Source organism: Mercenaria mercenaria, chromosome 19, assembly GCF_021730395.1.
Source record: "Mercenaria mercenaria strain notata chromosome 19, MADL_Memer_1, whole genome shotgun sequence".
Lineage (NCBI taxonomy): Eukaryota > Metazoa > Mollusca > Bivalvia > Venerida > Veneridae > Mercenaria > Mercenaria mercenaria.
In genome coordinates, this window is record NC_069379.1 from 26,860,883 (window position 1) to 26,877,217 (window position 16,335).

General features: G+C 35.8%; 1 protein-coding gene across 1 annotated transcript in view; it reads left to right on the forward strand.

The window, feature by feature from the left end:
* The first annotated feature begins 2,663 nt into the window (after positions 1-2,663).
* The window catches only part of LOC123541935 (uncharacterized), a 107,768-nt gene continuing 94,096 nt past the window's right edge, over positions 2,664-16,335 (forward strand). Inside the window, exon 1 of the mRNA XM_053531249.1 lies at positions 2,664-4,100. Within this exon, the coding sequence (XP_053387224.1) occupies positions 3,945-4,100 (156 nt within the window). The 5' untranslated portion in view covers positions 2,664-3,944. The remainder of the gene's footprint in view (positions 4,101-16,335) is intronic.

A 16,335-nucleotide genomic window follows, 5' to 3' on the forward strand; every position in this document is an offset into this window, starting at 1 on the left:
GGAGAATCTTTTCCGTGTTCCAAGTTCGTGCTTAGGGAGGCTCAATAGAGGGAAAATATTTTTAATATTTTAGAGTTAAGATACATGTATTTAAAAATTAATGACTTCAGTTTACTGTTTTAAATCATGCGATAAATCAGTTAGACAATACACACGCGTGTGTTACCGGCAAGTATCACCAGTATCATCATGCCTGGGAGAATGTCATGGAACGTAATCTGACAGCAAACTCGCCTCTCGACTCTCCGAGGCTCGTTTACTACCCAAATTACGTTCTCTGAGATTTCCCCGCGCATGATGATACCAGCCGGTAACACACTTGTATGTATTATCTAACTTATACCTATAATGGATGGAAATATATCACACACTCTGCATTGTGTGGTTGCTGATTTTTGCCATTTCGTTTTGGGTGTTGCCGCATTTGAAGAACGCTAACATACCAGAACGACAAACTAGCGCACCAGTACCATGAATACCTAAATTGTCATATCGGCGTGCATACTGGTCGTTCTCGCGTGCACCGGCGTCCTACAAAAGCGCCAACACACCGCACAGACACATCAGTACGAGAAATTTGCGGATAGTGGTGGTGTCTTGGCGCTATTTAAATGCGCCAACTGGCAGAAATCAGCCAACTAAGTAGTGGTTATTTAACAAATAATCAAGGTCTTCGAGTGGTTTATCGTCTAATTTACCATGGTTCAGAGTTCAGATGAATAGGAATTGAACTCAGTTAAATACTGAAGCATCTGAACGATAAACCGTGGTAAATTAGACGACAAATCACAAGAAGGCATTGATTGTTTTCATTCTGACATGCTCATTGACATATTTAATGAATATTATGCTGGACTTCATTTTACCCGAGTAGTAATGTATCGGGCGGCATGCGGCAATTTTACGTCATAATTGAAGTCATAATGCTCTCTTACCGGTCCGCGCGTCAGCCGTTGTTTATCACAAAATATACAGAGCTTGATTTCCTTCTTTGTTTAACTAGAAATTCGAGCCATGTTAGAATATTCATTAGACGTTTTTGCACTCCACAATCATTCCGCAAGACATGTATTATCTTTGCACGTCAACATCATATCGACTAACTACTTGATATTATTGCACACACCAATAACCTCTACGGAATCCTGTTTGGACCATGTCGTGAGTCGTCCGTTGCGCTTTGAGGTCGACGTACAACAATGCGACAACGATATCGCGACATGAAATGCGACGCGACATCGCGACAATGCGACACGACAATGCGACAAGACAATGCGAAATATCGCACTTTTGAAAGACGACAATGTGACAAGACACTACGATATTATTGCCGTGTATCGTGTCGCATTGTCACGATGTCGCATCGCATTGTCGTGCGTCGACCTCAAAGCGCGACGGACGACATCGACATGGTTCAGAGGATACCGTATCTTCGTCACGTTTAAATATACTCGAAACATGGTTCCGCTATACATGTCATTTCGATTGTATCCGTCCGTTCTTCGAAATCCGTTTTCAGAAGAAATTGTATGTTCATACAGTCACTCTCACATTAAAAAAACGCACATAAGATTATGTTTTGTCGCGTTGACAAAGTAATGTCGCAAGTTAAAATGTTTGTTTCTTTCGATGTGCAAGTTATTAGTGTTTAAAGACAATTTGATAGATTAAAATAACTTAAATGTATTCTAATATTTGACACTCTACGGTACATATACTTTATGACAATGCTGAGTTAACTACACTGTCCCCAACTATTGTTGCTGGGTTTAACTTAGGTTACTTTCCAGCTTTTAGTGGGAGGAACATCTCAGGTGCCCGTCAGAGCATCATTTTAGGATTGAATGGGCACCTTTGTAAAATAAACGACTTTCTACAAGCCACCAGGATGGCTTCCTCACATAATAATACTCTGCCCCTCATCTACATCAGTGAGGAGAAAGTTATTCGTATTCGAGGACTTTAACCAATCGGCCACGGAGCCATTTCCCTTTCTGATCCCGGGAAGTAGTTTAGACTATCAACCAGTAAGCGATGCAATAAGTGTATAATATTAACCACGGTCCATAAGTTGTGCTGTTAACCGGTCTATAGTTCAACACTAGATTGTGCTGGGATTATATCAAAACTTGAAGAAGAAGTATGAACATTTATGACATTTATAAGAAGATGGTGTCACGTAATAAAACTGTTTTTTTTTTTCGGTTCTTGGGCAACAGTTTTAAGTATTGACCTGCAAGCTATTCCATTAGTTTACGCCACTCAGCAGGACGGTTTATTTTGCGTGACCAGACACGTTTTTCAATGATTTCATTCTATGCTAATATTTTCTTTTTAATATGCTGCGGCTAATAACACAGAAAAGTCCCGACATGGCGTGTTATAGTGTTATAAGTTTGAACAGTGAATAGTACTAATATGCATAGAAGATACTTCCGCATTACTTGTATATGTATATACTTATCTGAAACTTATATTTTTTCTCTGTGGCCTAGACAGATTGGGAGAAGATATGCATTGAACATCATGGTTTAAACTACCGTTTCACCGTTATTGGGCGACAATGAAAAGTGTAAAACAGTTTTTATTGCCTTTCAACTTACGTTCCGCATTATTGAATATTTTATTTAGTTACACATAAAACGATAAATATATACGCTACAACAATAAGGATCTACTCGATCAAAAAGTGATATAAAAGAAATTTTAGTGTACTTGATGATTATTTATGCAACAGTGGCTCTAAGCCGTCTTTTGTACTAAAAACCAACATTAATCCGATAAATTCTAAAGATTTAAATTTAATTCTACGTGCAGTATTCAAATATTGACCCGTCATATTTTATTTAGTGTATTCGCCTTCTAAGCCGCGAGTGAAATATCTACACGAACTTTTATCTTCGCATCCAAAAGGAAACATACGGCAATTTAAAAATAACGGTTCTTTGGAAAATAAGACTGGGAAACATATGGGAGGAGCATTGTAGCGTGAGAACCAATCAGATTCCACGATTCGCTAATTCATGACATATGTCAATGAGAAAATTGTGCTAATTTGAATAACAAAATGAAAAGAGAGGAGAATATTCGGTATTATCGAATAAGCTTACAGTGAGCAACTTGGAAATAGTTTAGTTCTGTTAACAGCATGGAACACATAAGGATTTTGTGACAGTTTGTTTCAGAAACAACCCAACGTCTTTCAAACGCACGCGCACGCACGCACGAACGGAATACACTATATATACGTTTACAAACTGCACGTGTATTTTATGGCACTTTGGATATATTCGTTCATATTTTAGCTAAGATTGATATAATAAACTCTAACTGGGACAGTTGATGTTTTATCGATAAAATTGAGGTTTTGGTTGAATATTTGAATATTTTCTCCATTTCCCGAGATAAACAAAGATTTGAAATCAATTAAGTGAAATAAACATTGATCCGTGTCAGATACGTGCCGTGGTTCTTGCGAGTAAAAATAAAACATCGACAGATGAAATAGACGTGTTTTTCTGTCGATTACATGTACATGTAGATTTATTCAGTGTATAAATAGGAAAAAACTGGAAATTTCTGAGCAGTGTGCACTTGGGATGGTTCAAGGAGATTAATTTTTATCAGAAGTATATCAGATAAGTTCATATATACACGAGGATTTTTGAAGATACCGTTAGCGTTTGAAATAATGAGTAAGGATGTAATTCAGTGATTGTCTGATATTTGGATACATTTTATACTAACCGATTTCGTGTGATACTTGGACTTCTTAATTCTTTGTTAAGATATCTTTATTCTGGGAAATTTCTATTGCATGCAAAGCAAACATCTTTAGATCGATTTTCCTATACGTTTATAAAGTGTGTAATTTGGAGGGGGAAAAGGCGAATAGTTTATATATCCAAATCTTGAACTGTTAGCACTCAAAAACAACCGTCTCCATGAATCCCGGAGAGCAGTACGCTATAGACCCTATCATGTATAACGGTGATATAAAGACACCGCCAGTGAGCAGTGAGGGTTCGAGCCTCAACTCGGAGACAACGATAGCCCTGAGCCAGAGCATGGACTCTGTGAACACGACACCTGAGGATGAGGTAAGGATACGCAGTATTAACGATTATTTAAACAAAAGTATACATCTAAATTCTTCCTTAGCATTCACATATGATTCTGCTGCATATTTGGTACATGTATTTCTTTAGTTTATCACTTGATAGAATATATAAAACTGTATGGTTCAAAGTCCCTATTTTTTCAGACTTGATGGTGAGATCGGAATAGTTTAATTATTTAACAAATGCTTCTGTAAAATAAACTCACTCTTTGATCTGACCTAGGGTGTGGCGTTGTACTTCTGTGTGATACTGAAAACAACCTCCATATTTTGAGAAGTTGTGTTACCTACGAAATGATAGAACGTGAAAACTATAACATCTTATTTTAAAAGGCCTATTTAGTTTGACTCAACATGTATTGTGTTACCCCATCATTGTACACGCTTATTATATTTGATCATACAAAATGTGGTAGCATATTTACAAATCGCTGTAAATTGCAATGTTTAGATATTTCAAGTTCATAAAAATGATAAATTGATTTCTCACACACTTTATCGACAAAATAATCTACTGAGTTTTATCTGGCGTATTTAGTTAAACATTTAATCTGCACTTCACAAGATATGATATATAAATTGTCAGTGTAAAATACCCATCTTTAAACGTATTCTGTACATGAGGAATTAAAATATGAACTTCAGAATGGAAGCACGAATTGCATATGAAATCGAAATAAAGAATTAATAAGGGAATAAATTACCAACTCCTTACATATTGATTACGGCCTATTTGTACACTTAATAAAAATGACTCTTAAAGGCATTTAATTGTGTAAAATGATACTCAAATCTAAGGTCAGACTACCGCTCTATCCTATTGTAACTCGTCTGGAATCAATATAAACAAAATGCAGGTGTTTTCAGCAGAAGTTATGCTAAAAAATAATTTATTTATATATATATATATATGCTATTTCATGTAAAACAAAGGAGAATAAAGATCAGGATGAGTTTTAATATTGATGGCTAATTACATTTAACGAGACTTTGTTTAACCAATTTATATGACAAAGTGAATGATTGATTTGGTAAACCATTGACAGACGAAAATATAAAACACGAGTGTAAAATACATGTATTCACTGAACGTTTCATTTCAATATTTCATTTAAGTGAACGTACAAGTATTATAAACTTGACTGTTAAAACACTTAAACAGAAATCAAATCAATAAATACGCCAGTACGTTTAGGCAATAGATAGCCGATATTACAGTATTTCTTCAGGGGGGAGATATTTTCTCATGCCCGTTGTAATATTGAACTTTTACAAAGTAAAATTGACAGCAGTTTTTTTTATTATTGACTTCAAACATTATGTTGAAAGACTTGTCGCTGTCAAACTTGGTGATAAACTACATTCGTTCGTTTGAGAGAATGTAAACTGGATATATTTATTATTCTTTCTAATTATTCATACCTCAGTCATTTATGCATATAACGCTGTATTAAACAAGGTATATCTTAAATGATTTACATTTATGCCTTGAAGTTGATTGTTTTTACTCTGTAAGCATTACGTTTGTCAAAATAACACCTTTTTATGTGTGTAATATTGTCTGACTCCAAGGTTATAAATTTGCTAACACCTTTTATCAGATTTTGATAGACTAGTTGCAAACATCCCAACCACAAAAACATACATGTACATGTAACATGCAGGCAGTATTTTTGACAATTTATATAGGTATATAGTAAAAGTAGTTTTTCTTTTCTAGGCCCATGATATTACATAATTTCATGAATTTGGACTTTTTGGTTCAAAACAACCCTAATATTGGGTATCTTTACTTAATATACTTCAGTACATGTACATGTTTTTGTATAATTTGTAATACTGTTGGCAGAAAAATGCATATTTTGATCAAGACTTCAAACTTGAACATTTTATCTGTGTAAAAGTACACAAAACGTTTTCCCATTACAAATGGTTGTTGAAATATCAAGAGCAATTTAAAGTTAGAAAAGAGGGGCTAATTGTACGCTTCCACTTGTTACCCGACCTCTATTCACTATTTCTTTAGATAATGTGTTAATAGTTATAACACCGATTGAATAAGATCTCGATAATTGAAAATCACCACATATGGCGATCGTATTGTTAAAAACCGAAATAATTTTTAAGACGGCGAAACCCTAACATATGCCCATTTGCACATTCAAAATTCTGAATAACTTTGTCAATTTACATGTTTTGAAATTAAATTTATCATAAATGAATTAAGTTAAACGCGATGAACCAGTTAAAAACAGATTGGTGAACTTTGGCAATTTATTTTAAGAGGGACTGGTTGTCAGACAGAAGTCAGTTCTGGCCGAAGGATGCATGTTTTGTATTCATTTATTGAATTAGTTAAGCCTACTAAGCCTAAAAACCCTCTAGATGCACTGGGTCCCTAGTATTCGTCAACGTATAATGACGGAAACTTGACTTAGTCTTTAGAATTACAAATGAGCCGCACCATGAGAAAACTAACATAGCATGGATCCTGACCAGACTGCGCGGATGTGCAGGCTGGTCTGGATCCATGCTGGTCGCACATGCACAAAGTTGGTTTCCTCATGGTGCGATTCAAATATTGAAATTGTCATAACTTAGTTTATAGCATTCTTACACTGACGACATATTGCAGACCTATCTGTAGCTACGAAAATTCTTAAGTCAACAAGTTTTATACTTTAAACATTGATAAATACGGACCCAGTATGCTTCATTTTTGCCAGAACATTTATTGGAGGTTTTTGTTTACCTGGTTTTTATTAATTTACCGCACAAAAGACATGAAAATAAATATTTATGGTATGTACTCAATGTACTGATAAGCCTTATTCTGGCTGGGCGAATTATTGAATGTGTTAATGATATTGTTTGATAGGAGAGCGTGCGTTATGGAACGAAAGAAATCTGCCCAGCTGACAGAATCTATCAATAAATGTCTGATTAGAGCAGGCTACTCCACGAATACAATCGGTCTATTGTTAGTTTAGTTCCTTTCTTAGTATATGCAGACTATTCCTTTCATTTCTTCTCGTAGTTAACATTTTGCTTTTTCCTTTTGAATTGTTAAGAGAATTTTTGTTTAGGAGAACGTGTGTGTTTCATGTAGGCAGAGATTTCAAGTTTGATTCAGACCAAGGGCATGATAAACACTCTTGCGTTTTACCTTGTGTCCATGTCTATCCGCCCAAATGTTTGTCTTTGATAATCTTGATTTTTTTGCCGTAGATCTCATCATTCTGAAAAATTGAAAACCTTTGTTTCGTCTTGTCAACTACTCTAACAGCGAGTTGAAGGAAACCCGTGAGGATGAAGCTAAAAACACAAGCATCTGATTGGTTGGTCCTAGATACCGTTTTAATTGACCAATGGTAAAACAGCACTCTAAGACTGGTTTCAAGTCTTTAGATCATTGGGCCAAGCTTACAAAACTGAGTTTGGAAACCAGTCACAAAGCTAAAGCACCTGCTGTTTCAGTCATTTTTTAAATTGACCAATGGCTAATCAGAATTTGGAGACTCGTCTCCGTCATCAATTCTAAAGCTTTAGGTCATGATTATAAAGTTTCTTTTTTAATTTTTACCGGGCGTTGTAAAAGGAATCTCCATCATTCCACCCACCATTTTCAATGCTGCAATCCACATTAGAACTTCAAACTGTCGTTTGCCAGTAATGAACACGTCACTCCTCCATTACTTTCATTGATTCTTAATCAATGATGTCATGAATAAACGTTTATAAATCAAACTTTGCAAATATCATAAAATTTGAAGACCAGTATCAAAACACTAGAATCTGTTTTGCTGATTTTTGGCACGTTTTTGAAGTTAGCCAATGGCATGGCTGCTTTCTGGGACTGGTCCTGACAATACTAACACAAATTAGAGAGTGTTTTTACATTTGAAATCATCTGCGAGCGGTATTTCAGGATTATATAAAATGTAAGAAATCTTCGAAAACTTTTTTACACGGTAATGCAAATAGCTTTAATGTTCCCCTAGCAAATTACACTAATCGTATCCCTTTCAGAGGAAAAGGAAAACGTCTCTGTGACAGAACTATCTTAAGCGTGTAATTTGGAAATTTTCTGTTTATTCAATTAATAGAAAGATTTCTGATTCTCTTGTTTTTGCTCTGATCGTTTTGATTCTTCACGAAGTTGACTACTGGTTATGACAAGCATAAAGATTCTGTTCCCGCAATTGATTACAGTCAGTGAGAGTAACAAGATTTATATCAAATTTTGTTTGTAAGAACACTTTAATTTTCTTGATTCTTCCTCGGCTGTAATTGTTACATTTTTCGACGTTTCATGCCCTACAGTCTCCGTAAATCTAGTAATTTCTTTAAAAACTTCTGTAGTCTGACATAACCGTAAAGTAAACGAGACTGTTTTATATCCAGTTTTTAAGGGCTTTTCGAGAAGAAAAAAACGTGAAGTGCATTTTCTTAGACCTGGAGAGCACGCATTTGGTCTTTGAAATAATTTAAAACAAAAAATAAATCTGAATTTTACAGTTCGAGTAGCATACCGATAACTATTCGTAACACCTCGGATGTAACATAATTTTTGATTGACATTTGCGCGCGCCAGCGCAGCAGATCGTACTAAGATATGTTACATTATTACTGTAATGGTGGAGTTATCTGATCTGTTAATCATATTTGCATAAAACAATCAATATTTCACGTTTTTGTCTTTTATCAGTTATTGTAACATAAACCTCTGTTAAAGTTCTCCAGTTGACGACACCCCATTTGTTTTAAATTAAAAAGGCGTTAAAATGTCTTTGTTTCAAAGATTTTATGATATGTTAATTACTCCGCGAATTGTTAGGTTGACAGAAATACTTTTATGTAAAGTCGATTTTTACTTGATTTTCGTGCTTTAATTCGATCACATGCATTTAAAGTAAATTGCGATACTGAAGGTGTCAGACTAAACTTACTTTTACATCGGAAGAGGGCGAGGTAAAAAGGACATTTTCTGCTTTCGATGATGGAGGAAGATCCGAGAACCACCAGGCCGGATGGCTTCCTCACATGTAGAACTCTACACTCAAAGGCAAGGTTTGAAAGCCAGCGACCTTAACCACATGGTCAGCGAGGTCCATAGACCGGTTTTGTTCTATACCACACCGTCTGTCTGCAATGTTATACTAGTAAATATCTAAATATGAGCTGTTCTTTCCCAGTAATTAAAGAAAATGCATTTCTTTATACTGCCATGTATGAAATTAGACACAGCGACGACGGCACGTTTTTACCCACCAAAATCCGATTAATTATAACGATTGATCAGTGTTGGGTTAATGAAATCATATTTAACAAACGACGTTTCAAGATGATTCCATTAATGAGCCATTAATGTACCAGCAATAAAAAAGGGAGAGCACACTTTGTTGATAAATTAAAAAGAAATAAAACCGGCCATAAATTTGATTCCCATACACGATTGTATGCTATTAAGGGTGCGGTTGTTGTCAAGTTTGTTGTTTTTTTATTCTGATATTTGTTATTCCGTATTTGAGAAAAAATGCAGTAATCTGATACATGATTGGCTCGTTAACCCCTCATTTTGTGAGTTTGATCCTATAGCAATTCCCCGCGCTACCGTTAGGTTCAGGCTTTGTTAGCTTATGATTGTATTGCGTAAAATGTCCCAATGTTATAAGTTAAAGACGTTAAAGTTAATGGCCACCTGCAAACCCCAGTTAAGACTGGGGTGACGGGGACGAGAAGCGAATCTCATGCTATGTGCAAAGCTATAGTTTGAGAGATAAAAGTGTGTGCATGTAAAAAGCTATAGTTTAAGAGGTTAAGTGTGGCATGTACAAAGCTATAGTTTGAGAGTTTTTCTCAGTTGAATTTCTTTGTACACAAAGATGCAAAGTTTACGGAATATATACCAGGAGAAGTTTTATAGTGTAGAGTATGAAACGGTCGGTTGACCTCATGAGGAATTTTATCGCGTTTCCCATTGAAATTGAAGATCTCTGGATCTGATATTTTAATCAAGCATTGCAGATAAACTTTGCTACCGTGTGTCTGTTTTTCTAGAGGATGAGTTCATGAAAGCCTGGTAAACCTGCTAAAAGCAGAAAATATATATTGTATCATTAATGATTGAAAAAAAGTGAATGCACATCAGTGAATATCACCTTTTCCCGCCACTTTTTGCCTCGCATTTCAGCCGTGCTCATTTTAGTTACAAACAGTAGCTGAAACACCGCTCCGTGTTCCTGACGGAGTGTTCAATAGTTAAACATTTGATTTTTGAATGTTAACAAACCTCTTCGGCACTTTCACATGTATTCATATCATTTCATTTTGCTATTTATCTATGTATAACTGAAGAAACGGTCAAATGGCCCCCCTCCATTCTTTCTTCTGGGTAATTAAAGGTAATTAACCTGGTCATAAAACTGAAGTTATGAATAATTTAATGTGCCCACCTGTCTTGGAGAAAGTAAAAATTATGAGATCAAACAGGCAGAAGATGTCTTCATTTCACAGAAGGTCGTGCCATATGGACAAATCCTCCGTTATTATTGCAATAATTGATCAATTACCTAATTACTGACATATGTTTAATTCTCTCCCTCTTGCTAAACGATTTTGACAGAAGTATGTTACTTTGTCCTTGTAAGAAATAAGAAAGAAACGTTTGAACGAAAAAAAAAAGACGCAACATACGTCCATTATCATTCAAATGAGCGTCTAAAGTCAGAAACTGTTTTTTTTATTTTGACGATTGTCTTATAATATTAGGTTCTAGTATGAAAAATTCAGTCTGTAAACTCCAACATAAGTTGGACTACTTGAATCTGACCAGTTGCAAGGTTACATGCTGAGACTGGGTTTGTTATAACTTTGGAAGAAGATCGGTTATTTTACAGAGATATGTAAATAGGCCACTTTATGTTTTCGATTTCTAAGGGACATGTAACAAAATACGCGTAATGTCTGACCGACTTTATCAACCAATTGCATTCTAGGCATTTTCAAAATTGTTTAAGACTTTTTCCATGTAGAGTGCACCTCATATAAATAATAAGTCCCTTCACCACAAGGAGTGTTATTAAAAGACTGGCATGGCTGCAGAGAATGAATAGATTCAATCTTCAGCGTCGAGAATCCGCGGCCGATTCCGCTACGGTTCCTCACTTTCGGTTTCTTAGTTTTATTGCTGAAGATTTCCCTTCTTAGCCTCTATCCCATACTTTTTTTTATTATTATAAACTCCGTAAGTTACAAAATGGACATGAGCAGAAACCTACTTGCAAAATTTTCTAGGCTGTTGAAGCATTTCGTATAACTTTTAAGCCCTGTATCCTGCAGATTTTTATCATTGATGAAATCTACAATTATCTCATGCGTGTATCAAACATATGTCGAGATAGCAGACATGTTCTCGTGCCTACCTGTTTCTCGAACTGTTGTTTCAGGCCGAAACATTTACTTTAGTGTAGAAACAGTCGTATCTTGTTTGCAGTAGCCCGAACTTCCTGCTGAATTATGGATAATTGTTACAGTCTTCGAAGTAATTTTGCAGTAAAAACAACAGTTCGTCTTCTTATCATTATATATAAAACAGCTGGAAAACATTCGTACGATTTCCCGCCTTTTTTTCGTCACGCGCTGAACGTGATGGTGGTATGAGTGGAGAAAAATTGGAACCAGAGTTGGGGGAATTGAGACCAGTTTCAGAATGTTGCATTGCTATTGGTCAGTTTCAAATATGTGCTCAGAAACAGCCAATTAGATGCTGGAGTTTTGAGACTGGTCTGCTTAATTCAGGATTAGGTTGCAGCGCGTGAGTGATGGCAATGCTATCACGCAATGATAACATTATGTAGAGATCATTTTCACCACTTACTCTTGTTACTAACTGGAAAGTCAGTTCACACACAGACAACTAATTACGAATTTTCTAGACTTGGGTACGACTTTTCTATAACTTGTAAACCCTGTTAGAACGGATTCATGTCAACACATTTGCAAAAATATCTTCTCTCGGATATTCAAAAACAAAAAAAAAATAAAAAAATAAAACATGTACCCAAACCAGTCTCCATGTGTCGCTCTTGGTTCGGCTTTGGGTTTATATGCGAGCGATTTCAGGAATTAAAGTACCGTAAATAGGGGAAGAGAACCGATCGCAATGCATTCTTCCCTTCTACGTATAATTCCAAGACTGTTTTCGATCTTTCCTGTGTCATTGATTTGTGTCAATCCTCTCTTTTTCTCCTTGCCTTATAAAATATTTAAAGGCAGATGTCTGCAAAGTTTCACAGAGTCCCCCGTGATGCTGACTGCTCGAGTTTTTGAAGAATGCGTTCCGGTAGCTATACAACCTAATCTTTTGGGAATATTTTAGAGGACCCAAAGTATAACGCTCTGTAATAATGATATGTGTGGTTTTAAATTGACATTTATTACTTTAACAATAGCCTACACTTTGACGTGGGAATGAGTTGCGAACACATTTTTGAATTTCTTCGTAATTAAACTTTCCTTAGGTGTCTCAAAACGAAGCAATTAGACATTTCAACTGTCACTTACTATTGTTTATATGCATTCCTGCAGAGTGCAGTCGTTTGTTTTGATGTGACTGTACAAAATCAAGGCGATTGGCACAATGTCGTAGTTTGATTTGTAGATATGTGAAAGAAGGTTTCGTTGGTCTTAAATTCAATCATTCATACTTTATCAAGAATGCATTTCGAAAAAAAAAATTGTTACTTTTAGCTCGACTATTCGAAGTATAGTTAATACTATTGGGCTCGCCCGTGCGTTGGCGTGGGCGTACGGATTTGGTTATGTTTTTGTATATTGTATGTAAGCTGGTATTTCAGTATCCACTAATGGGAATGGATCACTTGTTCATTGAGATGGTCTGACATGCAGCGCATAGGTTCCACAGCTCTGCAATTTTATAAAATTATGCGCCTTTTTCGACTTAGCAATTGGTCTCAGTACCCACTAATAGGAAATGGACTGAAACTTCACACACTTGTTCACTGTGATAATCTGACATGCAGTGCATAGGTTCTTTAACTTTAATTTGCATTTTTACAAAATTATGACCCTTTTAGGCGTTGTATATTCATTTAATTGACAAGGCTGTTGAATTTGCTGGACTTTACTTCAGTCGAGCGTAGCCGCAGTGTCCTCCAACAGCTCTTGTTTGGTTTCCTGGCTTACTTTATGTTGGGAAATCTAGTTAGCAAAACAAACTAACGTACATTTAAAACAGTTGTAAATACATTTGGGAAAATTCGTCTTTTAGAACTAGTCTATAGAACAGTATTTATAAGGACACGGAATATTTGTCTTACATCAACATTTTTGTAGTTATAATGTAGACGAAACGGTATTACCTAAGTTTATGCGATAATCCATTTAGATCCGATTTGGGGGAAATATAGTGATTAGAGATGGTTTTGTATATTTGAACTTTTGGATACATTAAATCGGCTTTTCAAAGAGGCCAGCCAATTTATGACATAAATACAATAGAACAGACATTTTATGTGGTGTAAAATGATTGAAAGATTAAATATTTTACCCATAATAATTCAATACCAAATTGACCACCCTTTTAAGCTTACGTAGACTGTCTGCATAACCAGTCTAATATCAGACAGATGAAGAAAAAACACATGTCTTCATTAAAGCACAATTTGACAACCTCTTCATTTACCAAATTACCATATAGTCATTAACATTGTCACCACTGACCTAAAGACCGACAAGTACAATGCGTACTGTAAATGCACTATCATCTTTTTATTCGGAAATGTTTTCACTTAATTTGTTTATGGCTAAAGATAGATTTTTAAGAAGAAACTTGTTTTCAGATTGTCCCAAACCAGTGTGGTCTTTACTCTCGTATGTCTCCGTAGGTAATAACTAAACTGCAGTAAAGACCATTTACAGTTTTTTTAAAGTAATAAAAAAAAATCAGAAATAAGTCAAATAACACCTGTGTCACATATAGATAAAACTGAACTGTTTAATAAAGCAGTTTATGTACATTTCGTTTAGTCATGTAAAATTTGTGAATTGATGAGTATTTAAATGTTTATTTCTTTTGCCTTAGGTCGTTAAATAAAACACAGGAATGAAAAAAAAAGTTCAAAATTGATTACTAATTAATGTGTCTCGTGTAAAATGTTTGTTTTAGTCATGTTTGGGAGTAAAAAAGTCGCATCCGACTGCACAGTTGAATCTCCATAATCAAAACTGTTTTAAATCTCTATGACAGTGAAAGTACGAACGGCTATGATCCAATCTGACTAAAGTACATCTCCTATAACGCTACGCATAGGATCTGAGAACGACCTATTCATAGCCTCGTTCTGACGACCCTTTCGCTAGCCAATCAGAGCCTAACTTACAACATCTTGCAAATCTACATGTAGCCTTGACTTTTGATATTTACAATTCTTATGTCGTAATGTATCAGATAGCCGGCTAGCTCAGTCAGTAGGCTACTTGCTTCGTAAGCGAGGGGTCCAGGGTTCGAGCCCTGGAATGACAGCACATTTTTCTTACTCTTTGACATTCGAACAAGTCGTCTGATTGGATAAAATAAAAATAGCAATACTGGAAATCCAAAATATACAGAAGACGAATGTGAATGGGTCGTTCTCAGATCTTCGTTTAGAAGATCAAGTACTTTAGTCAGATTGGGCTATGATCGCTTTTGCGTTTTTCCGATTTACAAATCCGCTAATTTCATCCGTGCACTTGGTTTCTAGGACTTCAAAATTACTTGTCACTCACCGGTGTGGCTCTAAACCTCGCTTTGAATGTTCTTCATTTCCTGGCGCTGGTTCATCTCGCGAATATATTTTGTCTTCAAGAGCAGTAAAAAAAAAAGACGGCCATAATGTGGTAATAGGACGCATTATTTTGTATTTCTGTTACGCTGACACTGTCTTAATCAACGATTGTCACATGATCAAGGTTAAACTGTATTTAATCTGTCTCAACTTGAAGCTGTTGTTTTGAAGTTAAACATTAAAATTTGGACTCTTACGAGGAAATAAATTTCGGCACAGATGAACCGTGCCATGAGAAAACCAACATAGTGGGTATGCGACCAGCATGGATCCAGACCAGCCTGCGCATCCGCGCAGTCTGGTCAGGATCCATGCTGTTCGCTAACAGTTTCTCCAATTCCAATAGGCTTTAAAAGCGAACAGCATGGAGCCTGACCAGACTGCGCGGATGCGCAGGCTGGTCTGGATCCATGCTGGTCGCATACCCACTATGCTGGTTTTCCCATGGCACGGCTCAGATAATATTATGTGCATAACAGTAGATACAAGTGTGTGATTGACGACCTTTGATTATATTTATCAATCAAACAAATTAGAATATTAGCATGCACGTGTATGAATATTAATACATGCATGTAATACAGCAAAATTTGCATAATGAGATCGTACCGAGATTTGTTTCAGTTTTTGACAGTCTTAACAATAACAGTAAAAGATGCTTTTGAAAGATGAGGGTGCATTTTATCTTTCGTATGCTGCCGATTGGAAATAACGATTAATTGAAAAATATACATTAATTTATATAATGAAAGTTTATCCTCAAGAACTTAAACGGTTTAGGACAGAACAAAATTAAAACTAACGGACAGCGTACAGCCATATTAAACGTGACACATACATTTTGTCTTTGACGTTCACAGAAATAAAAACTAAAATATCCTGTTTGTGAGATTTTGACCTGTTTTGTTCTAGTGGCTCTAGTCTATTTTATTTGATTAAACAGCTTTTCCAGACAGAGATTTGGATATGGAGTTTAGGATTCAATTGAAGCGTATCAAAACACTTGAAAACTTTAACAAGCTTATCTTCACGAATCAAAACATACATGATTACCTGCTTAATTTGCCTAATTCTACAGTCATGGAGTTAGGTTAGGGCACGAAGTCTTCCAGGTCTTCTGATTTGATTCTAGCCTCGCCGTTAGTCAACTGTAAAACTGTTCTCATCTCCAAAACAGTCAGATGCTATAGATTTTAGACTACACTGTCTTCGATCTTACTTTCATAACCCTTTACCAAGGATTCCAAATCATTAAACTGAGCTTAAAAGCCAGTCTCTAAAAGCAACATTGCCATTGGTCAATTTCAAGAATTTGCTCAGAAACTGCCAATAGGATTGAGTCATGAAACTGGTTTCCACTTTGAA